The 25,573-nt window shown below is 56.8% G+C and overlaps 1 protein-coding gene across 1 annotated transcript in view; it reads right to left on the bottom strand.

The window, feature by feature from the left end:
- LOC132331011 (phosphatidylinositol 3-kinase regulatory subunit alpha-like) overlaps positions 1-25,247 on the bottom strand; it is a 28,085-nt gene extending 2,838 nt beyond the window's left edge. Inside the window, exons 1-5 of the mRNA XM_059853928.1 lie at positions 25,038-25,247; positions 24,731-24,808; positions 16,305-16,436; positions 13,283-13,484; positions 12,851-12,936 (exon numbers count right to left, since the gene is read on the bottom strand). Coding sequence (XP_059709911.1) covers positions 12,851-12,936; positions 13,283-13,484; positions 16,305-16,419 — 403 coding nt within the window. The 5' untranslated portion in view covers positions 16,420-16,436; positions 24,731-24,808; positions 25,038-25,247. The remainder of the gene's footprint in view (positions 1-12,850; positions 12,937-13,282; positions 13,485-16,304; positions 16,437-24,730; positions 24,809-25,037) is intronic.
- Positions 25,248-25,573: the final 326 nt, after the last annotated feature.

Raw genomic sequence — 25,573 nt, 5'->3', positions numbered from 1 at the left:
AAACCATCTGCCCTTGGAAGGGTACTCTTCTGGGGGAATATCTGCCTGCAGTGAAGTCTCTGGGATGAAATCCCTCTCTCAGGATAAACTGGCTTCCCTGGGGCTGAGCTTTCATCCTGGGTCAGAGGAGCAGTGTGAGAATGCCAGGGATGCTCAGACAGCCCATGTTCCTGCTCACACAGACCCCAGACTGAGCCCAGACCCCAGCAGAGGACCCCCTAGCTTGTAGCATTAGGAGCAACCCTCCTCTGTAGCCACTAGCCATGCCGGGGGGTTTGCAAGGCCATGCAGAGGCAGAACAGTCCCAGCTCCAGCTCTTCCCCTGAAGCACCTGGTCCCAGCCTACCACACCTGGTCGCTGTCCCCAGCCCCAGCTGAGCAGGAAATGCCACATGGACACCCTTAGAGGAGGTTCCTGCCCCTGGCAGTGTGGGTGCAGCTCTCTCATAGTGTCCCCTGGTCCCAGCTCTCTACCAGGGACACCTGGCTTCAGCATGAAGGTGTCCCTGGACCCCAAGCACCAGTTACACCTCCTCCACCACTCCAAAGGCTTGGCCCCTAATAGGAATCCCCTGTCCTGTGCGTAGTCCAGACCATGTCCTATGCTGCCCGAAACTGCTGCCAGTCCCAGAGAGCTGCCACAGGACATTGTCACCCATCCTGACATGGCAGTGTCACCTTGGGTGTGTCCCTGGCAGAATGGGACTGGCCTTGCAGGGGCTGCAGGTGCTGTGTGTCTGTCCCCTGGGGCAGTGAGGCAGGATGGGATGTACTGTCCTAAGTGGCATCTTAACTAGATCTGATCCAGTCTTGCAAAGCCACAGCGCCTTCAATTCCCTTAGCGCTCCAAATCTGCTACTGTGCATCTAAGCGGATTATTTTAAATACCCCATGATGGACTGCTCCTTTGTAATATAAACCAGCCTCATGTGTCCCATTCCCCTCCTATTTGCTGTTATTTAGCTGCAGCTGTGAAAGCTAGAAGTCTCCCCTTGTTCCCCTGCTCCCTAGGAAACATCTCTTGTACCAGCCCCTTCCCCAAATCCTCTGTCCCCTGTGCTGCTGGGGATGCTCCCCTCCACACAGCCTTTAATCTCTTGGGGTGAGTGATGGCTGTGGGATGTGCTGCCCCAGAGCTGCTTCATTTCTACCCAGAGCTGAGCCCTGCACCAGCATCACCCCCACCTGCACCTCGGGCCAGGCCATGCCTCAGCTGCTTTCACCCAGAGAGGGGCCATGCAGGAGCCCTTTTGTGTAGGTTTTGCCAGTTTTCAGGTTTTTGCTCAAGCTGACTGGCTCTGACACCTCAGTCCTGCAATGAAGTCAGCCAAGAGAGAATATCCTCCCTCCCATTCCCACTGGAGGGGGGTTTGGGGAGCACAGGGGCTGTCCTGGAGCCCACCCAGCCCCACTCTCAGCAACGGCAAAGAAGCTGCCACTTTTCCAAGCACTTCCCTTTGGGGCTTGTCTGATTAATGAGGGCTTGTTATTTCCAAACTGTTTGAAATCGTGTTTATTTTATCTGCCGCTGGATTCCTCTGACTCAGGGCTCATCGTTAACTGCCAAAGATGAGTGACAGATCCTGCTAATTACAGCTAATGATGGCCTTAAAGGATCTCTGCGCACACACATGTGTTTGTGTGCACACATGCCAAGGGCCATTTATAATTTAAAGTGGGGAGAGTCGTTAGCATAAACCATGCCCGGATTAATTGCAGAGCGTGGCCTCTCCAGGGAGGATGCTCACCATGAGGTTGTGGTTTCCAGCACTGGATGCTGAGGGCAGCAAGGCTGCCTGGGCAGTGGCAGCATGGTCCTGAGCTGAGTGTCAGCCTCAGAGACACCAAATCAAATCCACCACACAGGAAGTGTTTGTCACAGAGCAGTTGGGAGGGACCAGAGGACACCAATATGTGGCATGGACATGAGTGGCTCGGAGCCATGCAGGGCTGATGGGAGCTGGTGTCCAGCCCCTAGAAGAGCTCTGTGGGGTGTTTTCCAACTATGAGGAGGACCATGCCCAAGAGACCCAGTTCTGCCCCAGTTTCTGAAGGAACAGGCAACTAGAGGAATGGGAGACATTTTTTATGGCTTTACTGAGGATAAAGTTACAGGAGCACCAACCCCTTACTAGACTTTAGAAACCTCACCCAGGGAGCTGGGGTTAGCAGTGCCCACTGCCCTGGATGTGCTCTTCCCTCTTCAGTCCCTGAGTAATCCAGCCCTGATGTGGTGACTTTGCTTTTATGTTTTTCCCCAGGAAAAGAGGAGGAAAAGAGAGAAGATGGAGACAATGAGGCTTTCTCTGCCCCTGGGCTGGAAAATGCAGAATGAAAAGCAGCGGCTGCAGGATCTCACAGCCACCACCCTGCCAAGGGGATGGACAGAGTGGGCACATGCCATGGACAGCCTGACTGGGGGCTTCCACAACCTTCCACAACCCTCCATAGTGAGATCTGTTCCAAGCCCTTCCCTAAATCAGATCTCCATTTGCCTGGGCTGACTTTCACCCACCCCTGTGAAGAGGGCACACAGGAACAGACCCATGTGTCCCCTGACTCCACCTCCTCATCCTTCCCCTCCTTGGGGATCCTCGTGATGCTCTTGCCCCTCTCCCTGTCCTGCCATCTCATGGCAGAGGTATCCAGAAGGAAATCAAAAGCTGTTCCAGATGGCAGAAAGGCTCAACAGAGCAGAACAACTGTTCCCCAGTCCTTAAATTGCTGCAAACCAAATCCACCTTTCTTGGAAAAATGTAATTCAAGCTCCTCAGTCTTCCTTGGAGCTGGTGAGCAGCAAGAGCAAAGTGCCAGCATTGGCTCCCTGGGGAGGGGAAGTGCCATCCTGCAGAGTGCTTCTATATTGGTCTCTGCCATGAGCAGGTCTAAATTGGAAGTGATGGCAGCAGCAAGCTACAGGATGCCAAGATGGACTCTGAGGCCTGCACAAAGTGATTTCAGGGGCTGCTTGTGCTTGGCCTGGGGGATGCCTGCCAGCACAGGACACTGCAGTTCTAATCCCACTAAAAGCTAGGTGGAAACAACTTGGACAAAGGCTTTTGTCTTTCTTGCTGAAAAGACCAGATTCCCATCAAGACTGATGGCTTGTGAATTTGTTTAGGATCTCTTGAATTGTTCTGGTCCCCAAAACACTCAGGTTTCTCTTTCTGAAACACCCCCAATGTTCAATTCAAGGCTCTTGCAGAAGCAGCTGTCAGAAGCTGTGGAGCAGAGCTTCCTTCAGCCACTCAGTGGTTGTGACTGTTCCTGAAACTGCCCAGGGAGGCTGTTTGGCCAGGGCCAGTTCTTGCTTGTGCTTTTTGCTTTACCAAACTCCTGTCACTGTCCTTCAATCCCTGTTCACACAGGGATCCTGGGGGCTTGTGCTCTCCTGACCCCATTCTCCCCCTGACATAGTTTCCTTTGCTGTGGTTCCCCACTGGCATTTTACAAAGCCTTCTCCAGGCCACCTTCCTTATAGCTTTAAACCCCACTTAGCAGGGTCAGGAGTTTACAGGAAAGATGCTCTGGAGGAGCCACAGGCTGGGAACACAGGAAGGACTGTCATGGAAGCAAGAGCAGTGCCAGCCATGCTGGCACCCACTTCACCAAACTCAGCACCATTTTGCCAGAGATGCAGAGCTCTGGTGGCATTGGTGACCTTGGGGACATCAGTCTGCAGAGTCCATGTCTATGGTACATGGAGCTGTACAGCCCATGGGAAATGGGTAGCTTTGAGGTCCCAGGGTAACTTTGGGGTGTGCAGAGCTGAGCAGTCACCCCCAAGCCCAGTTGATGTTTTTCCCTCTATGCTGTGGCCAGGGAGGGTCAGAGCCATGCGAGGTGTGGGGCACGTGGCAGGGCAGGCCACCACGACGCACCACGCTACAAGCTGCTTGCTCAGCAGCATGCTGAACCCTGCCCAAATAGCCCCTGTGATCACCATCACCCAGTGAGAGAGCCCAATTGCAAAGAAAACAGGGAAGCAGCTGAAAAAATAAAGTGTTGCCATAGCACTGTGTGTGCCAGGTTGGAAATTTGGGATGGTGCCGAAACACAGCCTTGGATGTTCCTCCTGCCCCAGGGTATGAGGAGCCAGCACAGAATGGAGAAAGAAGTGCCAGGAGCCAGAGGGAAGACACCCTTCTGATGGCACCAGGGATGAGCAGTCAGGGCTTATGGGTCCTCCAGATACTTGGGAAGAGCCAGGGATGCTGCAGCCACATCTGTGTGGTGTAAGGTGAAATGGTCTAGCCCTTGCTCCCTGTCTCCTGAGCATGACACAGTGCCAGGCTGCTCAGTGAGGTTCCAGCCTCTGTGGGTACTCCAGCCCCTTCACCACCTGCAACCCTTCCCAAATGCCAGAAATACCCAAAAGATGGAGAAATCTACTTAACCAAAGAACAGCCACAAGTTCCCAGAGACAGTCCCATGGGACAGTAACTTTTTTGAGTTGAAAGATGAACAGAGATGAACTGAGCAGACACAGCTTTGCTGGGAGAACTGGAAGGTGATGCAGCCTCAGAATCAGGATTAGAGGCAATGCCTGCCTCACAACCCTGCACATACAACTGCCACACTGAGACCACCAAACTCCTGCACCTCTGCCCTGTGCCTCTGGTTATGCCCAGCATCAGCTGGCCTGTGCCAGGACAGGTCACGGCCCAGCTCTGTGCCCCTGGCCCTGCGGGCGTGGGCAGGGTGTGGGTGGAAGCAGCAGTCCCTGCCCTATCTGCCAGCCTCTGGGATTAGCTGTGCACATCGGAGCAGCTCTAGCAGTGCCTGGGTAAGAACAGATAGACACAGATAAGGCAACCTGAATCCTGGGGAAGGCGAGCCAGCTGCATTAATCCCCGTGCATCCAGGCGCTGACTGGAAGATGCTATCATCCCCTTTCTCTCCCAGCAGCTTGTGTGTGGCTGTCAGTCCTGCCTCAAGCAAGGACAAAACCCAGTGCTTGCATGGGTGGCCCCTCTCTCCCAGGGCTGCTAAGTGGCTCCCATGGGGACACTGCTGGTACAGGGGGACAGCCAGTGCAGGGATGCACAACCCACACAGGGTTAGAGCTGGTATAGGTGTCCACAGCCAGTGCGGGACACCACAGCCGGTACAGAGAGCTATGGAGAGGTGTGCAGCCAGGATGGAGACCGCCAACAGTATGAGGAACACAGCCAGGATGGGGACCCAGCTGGCATGGGGACACATGCAGGGGGACTCTGTAGAGCTCCTGGACATACTGATGCTGCAGGACAAAGGATGACCTGCAGTATCACCCACCTCTGTGATGGCTCGGGGTCATCCCCACATCCCTCCCCAGGCTCTGGCTCTCCAGAGAGCAGAGAGTTCAGCACCGTGCAGGCACATGGAGGGAGGGGAGCCCTGCCAAGCCCCTGCTGTGTCCCCATCGCTGTCATGCTGCAGGCTGCACGGGGCCGGGTGCAGCTCGGCACTCCCCATCCCGTTAGCGCCGGCATGAAAGGGCCGCCGCTGCGGCAGCTGGGCCTGGCCACGACCTCCACTTCCAGGTAAACAGATGAAACAAGCGGCTCAAATTCCCTCCCCGCCCCGGCATTCCCGGCCACACAGACCCACCATTCAGCCCCGCCACCCCGAACAAACCTCCAGTGTTTGGGAGAGGACTCTGCTCCCGGCGGAGCACCGTGGGGGGGGGACACGCTGCAGCCGGGCAGTTGACACCTGGCCAGGCTGGAGCGGGGCCAGGGGGCACAGAAAGAGATGCTGTGTTTTTGGCCGGATCCTGCCGTGCTGGGGCAGGGGCAGAAAGGACCCCTTGTGTGCATGGGACCAAGGGATGCCCCCACGGCTTGTCTGCAAACAGGGTCCCATTAGGCTGTGGCAGTGGGCACCAGCGATTCCTTGGAGTGGGAGCCCAAAGGGGTAAGGGAGTCAGAGGCAGGGATGCCCTGCTGCTATCCAAAAGATTTGCAAAAAGTCACAAAAGCAGTGGGGACAATTCAACACATGCAGAGGCAGGAGCAGGAGGCAGCTTTCCCTGTACATCACCTTGCCATTTACAAGGATGAGAGAAGAGTGCCAGCTCCTGCCCCTTGGACTCTTCTCCTCCAACCTCCCAACCCTCCCCCAAGATTTTCCTTGGCTGGGGGTCCATCCTGCAGCACCTCCTGGGATGTTCGGTCCATGGACAGGGCACAGAGGGATGTCCATCCCTCCAGGGAGCCTGACACCGAGCTGAGCACATCTCTGCCTCACCCATGACAGTTACTGTGGGGCCCGGCTGAAATGGAAAGGGGAAGGCAGGAGGCAGAGCCTTGATGCTCCAGCATCCCAGCTGTTCCTTCTGCTACCTCCATCATCCAAAAGCAGTCGTCAGTGCTGTTCCCAGGGATATTGTCCCCTCCTCCATGCCTGGCACCTTCCTCCCTTGCTGTCCCTGAGAAGGTGGTTTTCCTCCCCAAGGAGTGCAGGGAAAGCATTTTCCACCACTGCAGATGAAAATGGATTCCAATCCAATTTTACCCTAGTACCACTTCAGTGATTTTGATGGAGCTGCTCTGGATGGGTGCTGGTTGGAGCCAGAGGACAGCTGTCGTGGCTCCATAGACCAGGGGTTTCTTATCTGTGTCACCTTTGATTACTGTAATTGAAATCCTGCTCTGATCTGAGCTGTGCCTGAACGTTTGTGCTGCCTGTACAGCTCTCGGCTCGAACAGCAAAATGACGTTAATAGATTTTAAAGCCAGGCAAGGCCTGTAAGAGCATTTCTGCCTGACCTCCCGGATGGCAGCCGACAGCCACCACTTACCCCAGTCCCGCGCTCCGCTGCTGGCACAGCCCTGTCATCCCCCTGTGACTCATTTTCCCTCCTGGAAGCACAAATCCTGCCTTTCCCCAGAGCTGCTCATGTGTCTGTGTTGGGTAGCCTGCCTCCTCCCACCCCTTTGGAACAGAGCCGGCATGCTCTCGAGGGAGGCAGGGTCCAAGGGTGCTGGTGGAATCACAGTGGGATTCGGCTTCCCTACTCTAGCATGAAATTCCCCATGGGAAGCATTGCCCTTTTCTGGCATCTCCTGGCCAAAAGGGCAGCAGGAGGACCTGCTGCCAGGCAGGAAGCAGGGGATGGAAATGCTGCACCACAGTCGAAGATGCTCCTGGCTTGGGTGCCAAGCTGGACAATCGGCTGTGGCTGGTGGCGTGGCTGGCACTTTGTCACCCTCCTCATCTTCTTTTGTGAAGCTGCCCACGGTGTTTAGGCAGAGGCGCTGCGGCAGAAAGGGTGACGCCAGCCCAGACAGCGTCTGAGGGCAGGAGCCGGGAGGACACGCGCGCTGGCACACACATTCCCGCAGTCTGGCTTGGCCAGCAGCCGGCACAGAGAGCGAGCCAGCCCTCACCATTGTGGGACAGCAAAGCTGGTGGCTCTCTCTGGGTTGGCGAGGTTTTGCTCAGCCAGCCTGGTCACTGGGAGCTGCCCCCTGGGACAGGCAGAGGTGTCCCAGGTTCAAAGCTCCATCCCAAGAGAATGGATTGCAAATCCCAAGGGCCAAACCCTGTCTGTGCCAGACAATCACCCTGAACCCCCAGGTTTTTCATGCTGGCAGCTTTTTTCATTACCATACAACTGAGAGCCGGTCAGCTCTCTGTGTGCTGACACAGCAACCTGGGCTGGCACGAATCTGACAGAGCCATCCCAAAACTTCATATGCTGCCCAAAGGGAAAGCAGGCTGGCCAGACAGCAGGGCGCTCCAGCACCCCACCACCAGCACACAGTCTCCCCCTGGATCCTGGCTGGCTGAGCAGCAGCGTTTCCTCTCACGCTGGCGGGTCATGGGCTGACAGAACACACAATGCTTGGGGTTATCCAGGCCTTATCAGCTCTGGCCACGCAGTGCAGGCAGGAAAAGGGTTTCAATCCCAGCCGAGCCCTGTTTCCGTCAGGAGCCATTCCCTCTGTCATGGGGGAGGGCTGGACCATGCAGTGCTTTTGACATGGGGACCAATGAAGCTGGGCCGTGGGGAGAGCAGGACCACCGGGCTCTCAAGCTGTACCCCAAAAGCATTGCCAGGCTCTCTCCTTTGTGCTGGGAAAGCTGCCTGTCTCCGAGCAGTGCAGCTGTTCCTGCCCCAGCTTTACACACCAGAGCTGGTGAGTCCCAGGAAAGGGGCTGCCTTTAGGGCATGCAGCAGAGGTCTGGGCTGGCTGAGACATCCTTGCTGGAGGTCACTGCTCCCCATCCCAGGGAGGCATTCCAGAGCTCTGACATGCCAGGAAGATGCCTGCTCAGAGCTGTACAGGCAACCTGAGAAATTTCCACGGCAAAGGTCACCAATGCCAGCCACAGGGGAGAAACTGAGGCATGAGGAGATAACATCCTTCCCAGGGTTGCTATACCCTCTTAAAGCTGACTGGAGGAAGAGGACTGTGGCACAGGATCTCTCTTAGTTCCTCAGCCCAAACCCACAGGATCAGGGAATGCCTGACCCCTGCTCCTCTGAACCCTGCAGCAGCACACGCGGGTGGAAAGGGGAGGCACTGGCAAAGGCTGGGCTTGCTGTGATCCCCTCCCATTCCATGATTAATTGAACACAGGCTAAAATTAGCCGTGGAGGCAGCACTCCTGGGGTCTCCCAGCAGCATCCCACTGCCCGCCGGCTGCCTGCAAGTGGGTCAGGCAGCAGCTCCCTCCCAGCTGGGCACCCTGGGTGCTTGGGGGACCCCCATGCTCTGCTGAAGGTGGGAGCATTGCTCCTGGCTCCTTGGCACAGCTCTGCACCTCTCACCTCCCCGCTGCTGCCCTTCTCGGAGGCTTTTCCCTCTCTGGATTCACCGGGCAGGGCTGCGTTATGAGGAGCAGCTGGGAAGGCACAAGGCTGCCTTTTGGGATGGCAGGAGTGTGGATCCCCGTCATGTTCCTCCCCATGCCTTCAGGGATCTGTTATTTTTAGCCACTTTCTCTACCTCATGTTGCTAGCTCGGCTCTGGCTCTTTTTCCTCCCCTTCCCCAGCATTAATTTGTTTTCTCTGTATTATTTGCAGATTTGGGGAGGCAGAACGAGGTGTTTTGGCACAGGAGACCACTCAGCCATGTCTTCTTCATGCTGCTCTCCACCCGGAGTTTCGGTTGGGTTTTCTCACGGCTATTTTTAACCCACACCAGCAGCTCTGAGGGGATGAAACACCAAGGGGTAATGAAAATTTGAGGTTCCCTGTGGCCCATGTGCCAAGCCAGGTGGGAGGATGCTCATGGTTGTGCAGGGATGCTCCCGGGGAGGCGGGGCAGCACCTGGACAGAGCCCCCAGCTGCACCCTCTGTGCTGGATTACATACAATGCCTCCTTCTCCCTCCTGACCCCCTGCACATCCAAGTCTGCAACCTCCCCCGTGCCACATCAGCTGGGGAGAGTGGGGAGGCTGGGCTTTTCCCCTGGATCCAGGAGAAAGCAAACAGGGAGAAAGTTAATTAAAAACTTCAAAGCCAGATCCTTCTAATTTGGCTTAACACGGCAGTCCTGCTCAGCATTGATGCTGTCCCAGAGGTGCCTGCATGGGGCTTGGGCTGGGAAGTGCCCAGAGTGTCACATCACAGGATGTTCACGGGATTGTCACCCACCACTGCCACCACTGCAGCCCTGCTGAGCACTGGGGATGGGGTGCCACAGAGCTAAGCTCAGGGCTGGGCACTTGGGCACCAGCCTTCCCAGGGACTGGGATTTTGAAGCCACTCGAAGGGTGATTCCATGGGGAAGCTGTTCCTCAGTTTCCCCATGGCGCAGGGCTGCTGAATCTGCTTGTTGGCAAGATGCTTTCAAGGCACCTGGGGTGGTGCTGATCCCCATATCCTGGCATGATATCACTGCCCCACGTGAAGCAGGGCAGGGCTGGGGCTCCCTGGGGGGATGCAGGGCGTGTCTGCCTCAGCCGGGTCCAGCAAAACAGTGGCCCTTGTCCTAGGGTGAGGACCTGGCATCATGGGTCCTGACCCCTCCAGCCACTGCTCTGAAGGAGCTAGGGGACATCTTCCTTGCCCAGTTCTCACTCCTTTCTCCAAAAGGAGCCAAAAGTCCTCTTGTTTTTCCAGAAAGCTACGTCACAAGACAGCGATGCTCCTGCCCAAGCGCTCTGCCTCCTGCCCCCGCTTTCAGGTTTTTTTGGTGGTGGGTTGAGGTTTTTTTCAGAACTTTTGGCTGCATGGTGAGTAAAGGCATCCTGCTGTCTGAGGGCTAACGGCTTGTTGGAGAGATAATAAAGCAAAGGGGAGTAAATTAAAGTGACTATAAATAGCACCAGGAGAGGAAAAGGAGATGAAGTCATCTTCCTTCAGCTGAGCTGGTATTTGCATCACTCCTTCCCTTTGCCTTCCCCTGCCCCCTCACCCTGCTCGGGAAACAGTCATTCCCAGACACTGGGATCCTGCTGTGAGCTCTCTATGCCCTCCTGGACCCCCAAGGGGCCGAGAAATGTCCCCCTGGGGTGTCTGTCCAGTGCTGGGGACTCACTGGAGAGCACAGTGAGATGGCCTGAATGCAGTCACTTGCCCCCAGGCTCCATGGCAGCTTCCCTACAGATCTGTGGCATTGCCCTATGCAAGCCAGAGCAGGGCCCTATACAAACCAGTGCCTCCAGCATGACCCCAGCACTGCATCCTAGGAGTAGCTTTCAAGAGCCATCACAAACCCATTTTCTCCTTTGCAGCTCATAAAACGGGCAGCTAAAGAGACCCCCAGGAGCAGCTCCTGGAGGAAGGGATGTGCAAACTCAGAAACAGCAAGTTCACCCAGAGAAGCCCCTACAGGAACCAAATTCCATAATTCACATTTTTATTCTTTTAGATTTTAACATCCAAGACTCAAAAGCTCAGTCCCAGAACACATGGGAGAGGAAGTATCCTGGCCCTGCAGGAGCCTCCCTAGAATCAGCAGAGAGCTTCAGATCTCTCCCCAAACCTCTCCCTGCCAAGGAGGCCACTGCCCCTGCAGCCCCAAACAGCCCCAAGCCCCCCAGCTGCCCCCTCACATGAGGTATATTTACATGAGTCAGAATGAGGTCACACCACGATTTCCTTATGTCAGCTACCGACTCCTATTCCTGTGCTGTGCACGCACACCCGCCGTGTTATTGCAGGGTATTTATAGCTATTTTACATGTATAATTATAAACCCACAACTCCTCACACACACAAAAATAATCCCGGTGCCGGGATGCAGGGGAGTGGGGCCAGGCTGATGGGAGAAGGAGCAGGACCTGGACCGCACCGCTAATAATAATTCTTTGCACTTTATATATAGCCCCTTTCATCCACAGCTCTAAAAATCGCTTTGCAGGCATTTAATTAAGCTTCCCAACCTCCTAATGTGATGACAGCCAAGTAATAATATCCTCGCTTTTAGGTACAAAGAGAGGGGAGGTGGCAGGACTTGCCTGAAGTCCCACAGCGAGTCCAGGTGTCCTGTGTCCTGCCCCACACTTGTGGGATGACCACAGGGGAGATTTTGACTCAGAAAGGGGATGAGGACCTCAAGATCCTGCCCAACCCCTCTCCTCAGTTTGGGGTAGTGACACGGATGACACTACAAAGTCTGGGGATGGCAGCAGTGACCCCAGGGACTGCTGGGCTGCAGCTGCCCATCAGCTGGATCAGCAGGTGGGAGAGACAGATGCATCCTGACAAACTCATGGGTGTGAGCTTGGGGGAGAGCAATAAATGAGATGACAGGTCTGAAAGGGCTGATTTATGAGGAATATTAAAAGTCGTAATCCAGCCTGGCCTGGCCATCCCCCAGGGAGGCAGGGTGGTGACAAGGACCCAGAGACATCACAAACCAACAGGATTCACTGGGGCCAGCGCCAGCATATCTCCAAGAAGGAGGGCTGGAAGCAATTGTGCCCCTCAGGCATCCAGGCAGCTCAGTGTGGGGGAATAGATGGGTCTCAGTGACAGCCTGGAGATGAGATCCCGCAAGAATGGGTCTCTGTGGTCTCCAGGTCTGAGGTTTGTGCTCCCCTGAGCACCCTCTCTCCCTCCCATGTACATCCCTTCTTGGATGGACCAGTTGCCCCCACATCCTTGGAGTGCTGCAGAGGGCACAGGGAGCACGGGCTTCAGTTTTGGACAGTGATGGGATCACAAGCTGCCACCCAGCAAGAGTGAAACAGCAAGAGAAGGTGGCCAGCAGAGCAAAAGAGCAAGGAGGTGCTGGAGACAAACACTGGTGTTGGCAATGAAAGGGGCAGGACTGCAGCCCTGGGGGTGAGGCTTGCTAACATCTGCAGGAAAAGCCACTCTCCTGACTGCTGTCCATGCATGAGGAGGTGGGGAGCAAGTGTCTGTCCTCATCCACACCCTGGGGATGTCCTGTGGGGGAGCAGCAGTGGATGCAGGGTGATTCTGCTCAGATGGGGACTAAATGTGAGTCAAAAATCATAAACCCTGACTGGATCCTGTGCAAGTACCATCCTGCCATTTTATGGTCATGCTGCTATTTTTCTTCCTTCCAGTTTACATCCAGATCCCTGCTCTCTGTAACAAGCTGCACACTAGTCCCCCACCAAGAGCCCCCAGCTCATACCAAGCCCCCAAGCTGGGGGATCAGAACCTGTTTGCATCACAAACCCAGGGACCAGAGAGCAATGACAGAGACATGAAGCCAGAAAACAGCTGCAAACCTTCTGAGGGGCTGCAAAGAAATGGCCCCAAATCAGTGTCTCTGAGGAGAAAGGAGAGAGGGAAACGGGGCAGGAAGCCAGCACGGCCTGGGCACTGCCACAGGGACAGAAGCACCTCCTCATCACTGAAACTGCCCCATGACTTGCTGCTGTCACTCCTCTGAATGCCACACCAGCTGTCCCCCCTCCAGCCAGATGTTTCTTACCAGGAGCTGCTGGCAGCTCTGCCACCTCGCTGGCCATGATGAAGGACTCGAGGATCCTTGCACGGAGCTCAGGGCCTGCCTCGGTGCTGAGAAGAGAAGGAGAGGTGTGTGAGGACAGCAGCAGTTCCACCTCCCTGGAGACCCCCAGCTTCCTGGAACAGCAGCCAGCTACCCCCGTGGGTCTGCTGTGGGACTGAGGCAATGCTGTGAATTCCAGTGTGTGCATTGTGCCTGCTCACTTTGGGCATGGGTGTGATGTCTGAGCCGCACAGCTGGAATGGCAGCTTCCATATCTGGCCTCCCCCTTCGGAGAACGCTGTGCCTGGGGCACTGGTGGGCTGTCATACAGCAGAACCGGCTTGGTTGGGAGCAGCCTGTCCATGGGCACCCTCCTCCCACCCTCCCTGTCCCACGCATGGCAGGGGACCTCACCTGGCCGCCACAGGGTGCAGCAGCAGCTCCCCAAAGAGCTCCCCGAGGAGCCGGGGCGAGAGGCGGCTGCGGTGGCTGCCCTGGCAGAGGTGACAGAAGTGGCGGGCGAGCTGGCGCAGGAGCAGTGCCTGTGGCTGTGGCAGGGCTGGGGGGGCCAGCAGGGCTCTGGCTCGCTGGCCACACTCCTCCAGGCCTGGGGTCTCTGTAGCAGAGAGGACACAGGAAAAAAAATGGTCAGTTTGGGAGGTCAGGGGCATCCCCATGCCTCTCACGGGAGCCCAGCACCTACCAGCACACAGGGCATGAGCTGTGGTAGTTCTCTGCTCCTCCTAGAAACCCAAAAAAACCTGACCTCAACCTCTCCCAACACTATGTTTTTACAGCCCATCCCTTCCCAGACAGGCCACAGGACTTGTGGATATCCCAGGATCTGCAGAGATGATTTCTTCAGGGTCTTGGCCACTTCTTTCTGGGGTTTGCCTGCCCCGTCACACCACCCCAGATCAGGTTGTCAGGTGCCTTTAGCACATTCTTTCTGTCAGCACATCCAGGAAGGGAGCTCAGAGGGCTGAGCTGCTCACCTGGTCAGGGCTGCACCTCAAAATCCCTCAGTGCTGCTCAAATGGAGAACATTCCATGGTGCACAGCAAAGCCATAGTAAAGGCAGAACAAAGCAGAGGTGGGAAAACGGGCACCAGCTTGAAGATCTACTGATTTTAAAGGCTCAGTCCTCCCCTGGAGAAACAGTGAGCTAGGAGGGGAAAGGGTTTTTAGGAAGAAAAAATAATGTGCACTTGGGCCTCAGGTGGGGCTGCAGTGAGGCTCCTGCAGCCCCCTGCATCATGGTCTCACTCCCTATGAAACACAGCAACAGGGAGAGCTGCCTGGGGTGCAGCTGCTTCCAGTGATACTGGAATTGCCCATATGGATAAAATCAGACAATGGCATTGCACATCACAGAGGTGCTGCCAAAACCACTGTCATGGGTGCCCTGAGCAGCCCGCAGCCCACGAGCTCCCACCATGTCCCCCGTGCCCTCTGGCAGCTTTGGCTGGGGCTCCCTGGTCTTGTGAGCTGTGAGCTCAGTGCCCTGGGACTTCGATGCTGCCCCAGGCACAGGAAACAGCCACTCTCCAGCCATCCTTCATTCCTGCCTTGTCCCAGCCCTTTTATCTGCTGGGGACAGGGAAGTCCCCAGGGCTGGGCTGCTCTCAGCCGCCTTCAAAGCCCGGCTCGGCTGGGGGCTGACTCAGCTCCCCGCGGCTCTTTGCACCAGGACTGAGGCTTGGCCAATGCCCAGCCAGCTCCCGACATCCATCCTTGGAGCCAGGGTGCACCAGAGCCAGAGGGGAGGGGTCTGGGATCCCCTCCAAAGCGGGTCTGCAACCCAGCCGTGTTGGCGATGGGGTGTTGGTGAGCCCTTGTATCCAACAAACTGCTCCTGAGGGATGTTTAGCTTTGCTCCAGGGTCCCCCCGCCACAGTTCCTGCTTTTTTTGCACCTTTTTGCACCTAGAGGATCCTGCAGCAGAAGGCTCACAGCCAAAGGGGGAATTTGAGGATGTTTTTCCCTTCCTTTCGAAGGTGGTCATCTTGCTGCTTTCCCAGCTCTCAGCCTCAAGCAGGGCAGAGGAGCCTTGCAGGGCAGGCAGCCAAAAACCAGCACCATCTCCTCAAAGACTTACATTTTAATTTTTTCCTTTAAGCCCCAGAGAAATCCTCTTCCCATTGGTTTCTCCACCGTTCTGCCCCCTCCTCCTCCTGCCCCTGTTGTGCCAGGAGCAGAGCCCGCTGCAGCACAGGCTGCAGGGAAAGGCGCTTCCCTTTGAAGTTGCTTAACGAGGCAACCCAGCTAATTGCTTCCTAATTGCGTTTTTATCCTTGGAAGGGAGGCAGCCTTTGATTTCTCCTCTGACGGGTGAGGGGAAGGCAGCTTCTCTGTGCCACCAGCCCCAGGGGTATTTCTTCTGGCTCTGTGTCTCAGCACAGGGCAGGGAGGATGGGGTGTGAGTTATCCCTCACCTTCTCCCTGTTTCCCTTCTGCCTCGCTGGAGGCCACAAAGAGCCCGTGGCCTTTTCCTATCAGGATATGGTAGGAAAAGGCCACGCTGGTCTAGGTATTGGTGATCTTTTAGTGCCTCTTAAGGCAGCCAAGAATATGATCTGCCCAAACACTAATCTGGCTTAGGATGGGGAGGTGATGCTCAGGGATGGAGGGTACTGCAGCAACTGGCAGTGAGATGAGAGCTGCTGTGGAAGGGGAAGAAATCCTGGTTTCACAAGCAGCAAGAGGTTCAGGTCCTGTTGAACAGAGTGAGCAAGGGTTTCCTGTGTGCCTGGTGATGCCCACAGGCCTTCAGGATGGGAGGGATTGAGTTGCTCTGTGAGGACTCACTTGAAATGGGTTTTGGTCCAGCCTCACTGTTTGGATGTACCATGGGCTCTGCTGACCTGGGTATGAGCCCTGCTCTGTTTATTTGAAAAGAAATCAAACAAAACCAAAACCTTGATGGTCTCATACATTTGCACAGAGCCTCAAAAGCTTGCGGGGATCTAAAGGCACTTCCTAATGGCACTAAGCTGAAAAAGCTGAGAATTTTTTGTGCCCATATAAAGCCAGGAGTTAATGAGATTACAGGAAAAAATTCCCAGGCAGCAGAGCCAAAATATTATAATAACGCTTTCTTCTGGGGCCAGCATCACCCAGCCTTGGCAGCTGCCCGTCCTGGCAGGCAGCACCTCCTCCTCCAGGCACTGCAGAGGGAGAAGACCACGCTGTGGTGGGGACAAAGCAGCCCCCTGGATGTCCCCTCTTTCCCAGAGCATCTCCCAAAATCTGCCGTGCTGCTCCAGCACAGGTGATGTTCCCGATGGCCTTTCTTAGAATCTGCCCTTAGTAAAGCATTGGTAGGGGATGGGGTCAGAGCCACCCTGGAGATGCTGGGAAGCCTTTTTAGGGGCTTCCCAAAGTTTCTCCAGCTCCACAGAGGTCCCAGGTGTGGGGGGAGCCCATGTGTGCTTACCTTGAGCCATGTGGACCAAGTCACTGTAGAGAGCTGAAGGGATCAGGGGTGTGGGGAGCTCCTGGAGGTACCACTTCAGGGCATCTGCCAGTGTCTGGGCCTCATACAGGTCCATGTCCACAGCTGAGGCATCTGGGGAGACAGACACAGGGAGCCCTGAGCCCAGGGATCTTCCCTCTGGCACAGAGCTCGGAGCTCTTCATCCCTGTGGGCCTTCCTGCAGACATGGGAGCTGATTTCTGTGCCCATGCCCCCATCTCCCCAGTGGGGCAGTGCATGATTTCACTGCCACCACTCACCCAGCAAATATTCCTGTCCCAATTTCCACTGACCCCGAGTTTCACGTGCCCAAGGAGAGCACGAGGCAGCATCTCTGCTCTGAGTAAACTCTACATCCAGTGCATGGGACAGGGAGCCTCACCATTCCACTGGGGTCCCACTGTAGGATAGGACCCATGGGAAGAACTGAACAATTGCCCCAGGAACCTTCCAGTTTTCAGGGCCAGGTGCCATGTGCCAACCTCAGCCCAGCAGGACCTGCTTGGAGAAGGCATCCATGGAATGGGGTTATGGTTCCCAGACAATTCAATTGCTAAAGGCCCATGTGACCCCCAGTAATCCCAAAATGCTGTGAATGTGCCCCAATTGGCATGACTTCTCCCAGCCCTGAAAGGTGGCTGCCCTGGGAGGTGGTGAAGGATGCTCCAGGAATGGGGGAAAGCACAGGAGGCCACACAGCCTGGGCTCAGGGGCTCAGGGGTCCTGGGCTCAGGACACAGGCAGTGCTGGGAGCAGAAATGTCCCATGGCCTGTCAGGAGTCAGAGGGTGGGATGTGTCTGTCTGAGCCCCATGGCCAGGCCAGCACAGGGACATTGCTTCACCATGGTCCAGGGGGAAGAAGCCTTTCAGCATCCTTTGGTATTGCCTCATGTGTTTGTCTTGGAGGTTTCCCATCCTGGCTGGGCTGGGTGGTGGCTGTCTGGAGGATGATGGTGCCTTTTGCAAAGATCTGAAGGTTTCAAAATCTGGCTTTGGTTCAAACTGGACCCAAATGCAATGTTTTGAAATTCTTTTTCTTGGAGAATTTGGAGGGTGAGAGGTACAGGAGGTTGGGAATAATTTAAAAAATGAACATATTTGAGATAGTCTGAAATGGTTAATTTAAAAAAAGAAAATAAAATTTGTCATTTTCTTAAAGATGCTGTGTCAGGCCCCAAATGGCCTGGAATGACAGAGAAGAGTGTGGGCTTGCTCAGAGCCCCCTTCCACTCTGCTCACTGGATCTTTACACCCCCCCCCCCCCCCCCCAATGCAGCTTCACTGAAATTGGAGCCATTTTGAGAGATGCTTCATCTCCTAGCCCAGCATCTTCCAGCAGAAAATGTTGTGAGCCTCCAACCACTCCAGCTGTACTTCCTTCTGGGGCAAAAAACCCAAAAGAGGGGAGAAACCCTCTTTCCTAGGACAAAACTTTAGAAACAGACATTCAGCAGGGTTGGGATGGGAAACAGCTGGTTTTGAGCACCTTGACCTTGATCTTCTCTCCTTGGAGTGTCCCTGCTGTGCAGCAGAGAGCCTGGGAGCTGCCTGCCTGCGTGGGAACACCAAGCTGCAGTGGGTCCCTTATGGCCAGTGCCTTCCATTTGGCTCCCAGACGGAGAGAAAACAGATTGGCCAATGCCCGAAGGGAAGCCTTTAACCCAGCCATTGGAGACGCTACCTCATTGTCAGCAGCTGGGAGCTGTGTCCCGGGGCAGCCTGGGGACAGCCGGGACAGATGCCACCGTGCTGGGGTAGGCAGCCATCCAGCGTGGCCAAATGTGACCCAGGGCAAATGGGGTGCTGCCCTTCTGGCACCCCACGAAGTCACAGCATCGCCCCATGGACCGCTCTGCCCTCGGCATCCTCGAGGTGGGCAGGGCTGTGCCAGCGGCACCCTGGCCCCATTCTGGTCCGTGTTCATGCTCCCATCTCCCAGCCACACTTCTGGACCTTCTTGGCTGGCCAGGAGGGTTATTTCTGCCAGGCTTTGTAGGGGCATGGCAGTCAGTTCCCCGTGTTTGGTAGCACTTGCCCTGGAGCTGTGAGCTGGCAGGTTGTCTGGAGCTGGGCAGGTGGAGGAGAGTGGGGTCAGGGATCCCACAAGATGCTCCAACACCTGTTTTTGGCTGAATACTCACAGTGCATGGCTAAAACCCAGGGATGCTGCTGGGGGGTCCCAGGGTCTCATTGCACTGCAGAGAGCTTTTCCCATCAGTGGAATGCACCGAGCAAACCCCAAAGCCCTTCCCACCCGCCACGAGGGTTTCTGCAGGGACCTGTCACTCGCCTTAAGGATGCTGGCACGGATTGAGGAGAGCAGCCTCAAGCTGTTCCTGCGCAGGGAAGGGGCCGCTGCCGGGCGCTGGCCCCAGGCGATCCGCCCCGGGCTCCACCGTGGCCTAATTAGCTTGTTTGCCTCGTTAGGCATGAGCCTGGGGGGGTGTTCAAAGGGAAGGCTCAGCCGGTTTCAAAGCGAGATTCAAAAAACATCTTTACACCCAGAGAGAGGCGTGATGGGGGGACCACGGGGATTCACACCGCGCTGACAGAGACTGATTGCTGACGGCACCATTCTCCGTGGCGCTGCGACTAGAAGTAGCCATTAGCCTGTTGTCTCCTTCCTCCTGGAAATGCAGTGGCATCCTCCTGCCCCAGGAGGAGTTCTTCTGCCCCAGGAACTGCCCTGGTGAGCTGGGCTTCCCCTCAGGCTGAGAGCACAACGGGGATGCTCCGAGCTGTTTCCCAGCAGCGGCTGTGCCCCGGCAGCTCGGGGAGGCTCAGCTGGCAGCTGGGGAAGGGTTAACCCCGGAGCCTTCCCAGACAATTACCACCGGCCTGACCCATGGATGCTGCTCTCTTCTTATCTGAGGGAAATGATAACCAGCTATAAGAAGTTAATGAAGCTGCAGGATGAGTCAATGCTCTCCTGCTGCTCTCCAGATGTTCCCATCCTTTCCCCAGGGGAATGATGGAGGAATGACGGAGGGATTCCATCTGCCTGCCATAAATAGAAGGAAAACACCCCAAAACCCCAGCCTCGACCCCATACCAACCCCCTCCAACACACAACCTGCTTGCTGACCTGCTGGCAGAGCAAGCATCCGGGGACCAGCAGCGAGCATGCCTTGCCCATGGAGAGGTGAAAAGCAGGAATAAATTTAGGACTGTGGACAGGATACATGGGATGACCACTGGCCCAGAGGGAAGGACTCCCAGCCTCCTCCTACTGGGATTCCAGACCCCACATCCCAGTGGAGGCAGAAAGGTGCTGGAGCTTTGGGCTGAGTCAGGCTGGGCAGGAAACTCCAAGAGCTCTCCCGCAGTTGCAGCCTGCCGGGGAGGCGTGAATAAGCCCCGAGTTTCGGTAAACGAGGAGGATGTTTAGCCACCAGGGGCTGTGGGGGAGATGGGGGCTGTTTTGAAGGAGAGGCTTGAGCGGGTCCTGGTAACCAGCTGTCCCTGCATGTGGCCACAGCCCTGAGCAGCTCATGGGTGACAAGGTGCAGACCCTGCCCAGCACCCAGGACCCCTCTCCCAGCAGGGAGTCCAGCAGGCTGAGCTGGACCTTGGCCACGGAGCGCTGCTGCAGTGAGATGCTCTCAGGTGTGCGGTCCCTGTGACAGAGAGGCACCCAAATCACCCTGGGGCTTGAAATACCGACCTGGGAGTTTCCCTACACCTTCCAGGCCTTTTAGTTTTAGTTGTCAATGGGTGCTAGAGAGATGTCCTTGCTGTCCAGCTGTGGGGGCTGAACATTCCCATCTGCTCGTATGCTGACCAGGCACTCGAGCTCCGGGCATCCCACAGTGAGGGTTTACTGGGAAACTGTGCACCAAATCAGGGAATATTTCCCAGCTTTGACTCAGCATCATTGTAACATCTCCCAGCCAGCCTGCTGGTACCTTGTGCTGGGGAATTGGCAGCTACCAGGACAGCCCCTGCCCGTGCACAGGAGCTCCTGCCAGCTCCAAACACTCTCCAAGCGGGGTTTCACCCCACCATACCCTTGGCTTACACTTAGCCAGGGTAGGGGTGCTGGGATGCCATTTGAGGTGCCCACTGAGACTGCCTTCCCCCACCTCACCTTCCCTAAGGCAATCCCCTTCCTCAGTTTTCCCAGCTGCTATGGGAGGGGATGGCAAAAACTCACCCCCAGTTCTCCCTGATGGGTCTGGCAGGGATGTCTCTGCTGCTGCCGTTTATTTACCCTTCTTTCATCACCACCAAATATAAGAGATGAGCTCATGCCTCTCGCCAGGCTCTGACGACACGGGGTTTATTTCCACTGCAGGTATAAATAAAAAGCAGTGCCGCAGGCACCGGGGCGCCTCACGCTCGGGAGGAAAGTCATCCTGGTGGAATGAGCTTGGCCAGGGGAAAACAGAGCCCTTGGGGGCCTCCGATTCCCTGTGGCATCCCAGGGATGAGGATGGAGATGCGCTCCCTCCCTGTGCATCCACAACGTGGTGACGGGGGGAGCGGCGTGAAGCCCCCCAAGCCGCTCCTCGCTCCCCGACCCTTTCTGCCTAGCAGCAGCTCCTGGCAGCCCCAGCGAAGCCCCGGGACCCACCGTGTCTCGCTAATCCCCACCGAGACCTGACCTAATTCCCGGGCACGTGAGCGTGTCTCCAGGCAGACTGCTCCGCGCGGGCCGCGCACCGGAGCGCGCAGGGACGGCAGCGCGCCCGGCACGCCCGGAGACACCGGCTCCAATCCGCCGCGCTCTGCCGCCGCCTTCTCCCTGGCAGCCCAGCCGCAGCCGCTCCTGCCTGGCCCTGACAACAGCGGAGCCTCTTCCCATTGCTGCGCTTGTATCTGGGGAAGGGTCTCAGTGTTTACGTCTGCAGCTGGACTCCAGAGCGCCGAGCAGAGCGGGGGTTATCCAAAGTGCGGGGGAGGTTTCAGTGCTTCGCAGCCACCCCGGAAGGGTTCGGTCCCACCTGAGCCATAGGGAGCACCCGCGGAGCTCTGGGGTGAGGTCTCTATGCACTGTCCCCCGCCAGGGAGGAGGGATAAGGACGCAGACCTTCCCTACTCAGCGGCGGCAAAGCACTGCCCGGACATTGCACACAGGACTTTGCAGCCATTCCCAAGCCAAACCTCCCCCTCCTTGGGTCCCTCAGGCCTGAAGGGCTCCAGCACCCACCAGCCCACCCACAGCTCTGCTGCTACCCCCCAAAGAATGTCCCAAGTTTCCAGCAGCAGCAGTGAGAAGGCTGCTGTCCACGTCCCAGGCATGGACAGAACCCTGAGCAAGCCTGGGGGGAGAAGGCATCAGGTCTGGGCACTGACGAGGCTCATACACCTCATGTCCCCAGGCACTGTGGAGTTAGTGGGTGATTTGCCCCTTGCTTCATACCCCAAACAGCCCCTGAGCTGCACACAGGGGACAGCAGCCCTGGGACACAGGGGACAGCAGGAGTGCTGGCAGCTGGAAACTCTTGGGGTCAGTGTGTGGCCCCACACCACAGAAATACCCCAGGGAGTGAAGCAGCTCCCATGCAGGCACTGCAGGGAGCGTTGGGGGCAGCAGGGTGAAACTCTGCTTTATTCCTCTTTTTCAGCCCATACTCTTTCCCTGACACTGCAGCAGGGCTCCTGGCTGGCTGATCACCTCCCAGCCTTTGCTGAGCTCCCCCCAGCCCCCTGTGAAGCTGCAGCTTTTCTTTAAGTCCCTTTTTCGTGCCACCATGTGACTCTGATTCTCATGTGCAGTGATGCTGCATGCCCCCCTCGCCTCTCTTAACTGTTTTTGCACCATCCATCATGGAAATACCAATTTTGGGGCACAGGCTCTAGACAGCAATCAGATGCCACCGACCTGCAAAATGTCACCAGTGCCAGCATGGGAACAGGCTCAGCTCAGACTGTAGAGCCATGAGGAGCCACTCTGTCCAATGCTGCCATGAGGATGGGAAACCTTCATCCCAAACCTGGCTGATGATCAGCTCAGCAGGGACTGCCCACAGGTAAGATTCCCCCATGGTAAGGGCTTTAAAAGGGCCAGGGATGGGGAAAGGGTTCAATCAGCACAACTCAGACCTGTGCCTGCACTGCCAGCCCCGGGAACACAGTGCCCACGGGCTCCTAGGGACAGCCAGGAGCTGACTTGCACAGCTCCTTGTGTCCCAAGACACCACCCCCCCCCCCCCCTTCTTCCCACTGGAAATTCAGATGCTCTTTCAGTGCAGAAAACATGCTGATTTCTCCAGCACATTGAGATATGGGGATTAGAAAACCAACATCTGAACTTTTCCAGCCCTTGCTCCTCTTTCCTTGCACTCTCTAGCAGTTTTCCTGCCACCACTGCCAAACATCAGTGGGATTTGGGTTTTCCCAGGGAAGCTGAAACCCCCTGTGGCTACCCAGATTTCCCCCCAGCCAAGATGTGGTTTGGTTAGAGCAGCCACCAACCCTGGCTCTGATTTCTCCCCATTCCCCAGGATGAAGCTTGTCCTTTGCAGGCAGGCTGCTGGCAGAGATGGGACACTGGAGGGGCAAACCAGCAGGAGCATGGGAAAAAGGGAAATGTGACTCTGTCTTCTTACCCACGGGGCAAGCAAACCCCAGTGCTCTGGCAGGGCTTTTCTATCCCACCAAATGCAATGAGAGGGTTGGTATGGGAGACAAAGCAGAGATGCTCTCCAGCCCTTCCCAGCCCAGAGTGGGCTCCAGCAGGGTCCTGGGGAAGCAGCATTGGGTCTGTGCTCTGCAGGAGTTTCAATAGGAGCAGGCTGCCAAGCTTGGTCTCTGCTGGGATGCTTGACTCGGGCAGGAACACCATTCCCATCCTGTTGCAGAGCATCCCTCTGGCATGGCTGAGCATCAGCCCCTTCAGCTGAGAGCTAATAAGTGTGAGACTTGTCCTTCCCTCTCCAGCTCTGGGGAGTGCTGACTTTGCCCAGCTCAGTGTTGCTGAGCTCAAGGGGCAGCCCCCTGCGGTGCCCAGTTAAAGATTTCTGTCCCAGAGGAGATGTGGGCTTGGGAGTATCAAGTCTCCCAGGGCTGCTGGTGTTTTTTTAAGGGCTTTCAAATGTTTTGAAAACTACAATGGCATTTCTCTGACCAATGCTGGGCCCTGCCATGGGAGATGGACAGACCTGGACAGACCCACCAAGTGCCCAAAGCTCTGGCCAAGCCGGTGGGGTTTGCCCTGAGCTGGAAGAATCTCCTTAGGCTGAGCAGGATTTTGGCAGTAACTGCAGTGGTGCTGCTCTGTGGGGGGCCCTGGACCTGCCTGGGGTGCTGCACCAGCTGCATGGGAAGAACAGAGGACCCATAACTCCTGTGAGCTTGGAAAACAAAGCATCCTTCTCGCGCTGGTATTGCTGCCGAAGCCCAGCCTAGGCACAAGTGCCCAGGGCAGTCCAGGGGATTGCTCTCGGATGTCTTCACCTCCTCCAGAGCTCAGTCAGTAAATCTGGCCCGGGGTACAAGGCTGTGAAGAAGAGAACCCGCTGTTCCGGGCTTCCTCAGCCCACAGCTGGGGGAGAAGAGTGGGGTGGTGGGGTGCCCGCAGCCCCCATCACCTCCGTGGGGAGCGCAGCCCTCTTGGGGTAGTGGGGAAGGAGCATCCTTGGGAGCTCTCCTCTCCTGCATCCCTCCTTCCCCGCCCGGCGGGACTCGGCTCCCGGTGCGCGGGAAGCGATGAGGTCATGGTGCTTAATATAGCGATTTCATCACAGCCCTTCTCCCCAGCAACACCGCCCGGCTCCCGCCGCCCCCCGGCCGGCAGCGCCCGGCATGCGGCGGGATGCGGGGCCAGCCCGGGGCTGTGTGGGGCCGCCCGTGCCTGGTGTCACAGTGCCGCCCTCTGGGCACGGCGGCCGGAGGATGGGGATGCTCGATGCACCCCCTACCCCCCAAAAAACCCAGATTTCAGAGGCACGCTGGATCCATCGCGTCCCTCCCGCCCCGCGCCGTGTGCCATCCTATCCCAGCAGCGGGTTTAGAAGCAGGTATGGGGAAATTGTTTCCTCCTTCCCCCCACCCTGCTCATGCCCCTAAGTCCTGCTAACAGCTTCCCATTCTTGTAAATAATGAGCTTTCCCTTTCCTCTTTCTTTTTCCTTATCCCCAAGACGCTTTCTCCCTGCCCTGCTTCTCAGACACAAACCCTAGAGATTTAAAAAATCAAGTATTTTTCTTCCCCACCCCCTCCCCCCCCAAAAAAGAGATTCTCCTAAAGCGCCCCTGCCCTGCACCTGCATCAGTTTTAGCTGCATCACACGGGGAGAAGAGGGGGGTCGGCATACAGGCAGGGCCCCACAGATCTGCGATTAGGGCTGTGGTGATGTTGGTGCTGTAACTCCTCCCTGCCAGGGCAGCATCGCCTCCACAGCCCCCTTCCCTCCCGGGAACGCGGGACGGGCTCTGGGACTCACCAGCCAGGAGCGCCTGTTTCAGCTCAGCATCCCCCAGCACGGCGGGGCCGGGCCTGTAGAGCACCTCGCTGTCGAGCCCTGGGACACAGCCGGGAGAGAGGGGTTAGTGCTGAGCCCACCTCGTCCTTCCCGACACGGGGCAGGCGGAGGGGCCGAGAACACCGCGCTCCCACCCTGCCCAGGGGGCTGGGCAGCCTGGGGAGAGCTTTGGCTCTGGCGATGCTCTTGGGGCGCTCTGAAGCGGGCAGAGCTGTGGCTCTGCGGGCACCCGGGTGTGCCCTGCGGGTGGGGCCCTGGGTCTCCGTACCTTGTTTTTCCAGCGCCTCGATGAGCCTGGCCACGGTCTGCAGCGCCTGCTCGGGCAGGGCGGGGTGCTCGCTGAGCTCTGCCGGCCCCGGGTGTCCTGCGGTGAAAAGAAGGGGAGAAGGGGTTTGGAAATTCCTGCCTGCAGGAATTCTGCTTTCCTCAGCTGCCCCAGGACAGGATCAAGCTGCTGCTTTGGCACAGCCACAACCAACACTTTGGCTCATGCATGTCTAATTTTGGAGCACTTCTCCCTTTATTTTATCCTCTTTTTGCAATAAGAGTCACCGTTGGGGGCTCAGCTGCTTGCTGGGATGCAAAGACCTGCTCAGGCATGTGCCCTGCCCGTGGGGAGTGTCCCATCCTGGGCACGGAGATCGTCCAAGCCAAAACCCCTTTCCCAGCTCTCTTGCCACGGCAGTGAGATTGCCCCTGTCATCACCCACAGCCCGCAGTGACACGAGGCAGGAGCTGGGGACACAGACCCGTGCCCACCACAGGCACAGCTCTGCAGCTCTCACCTGCTCAGGCTCTCTGCTG

This window comes from Haemorhous mexicanus, chromosome 9 (assembly GCF_027477595.1).
Source record: "Haemorhous mexicanus isolate bHaeMex1 chromosome 9, bHaeMex1.pri, whole genome shotgun sequence".
Lineage (NCBI taxonomy): Eukaryota > Metazoa > Chordata > Aves > Passeriformes > Fringillidae > Haemorhous > Haemorhous mexicanus.
The sequence above is the reverse complement of the archived record's forward strand: the minus strand, read 5'-3'. Positions and strand labels throughout refer to the sequence as shown.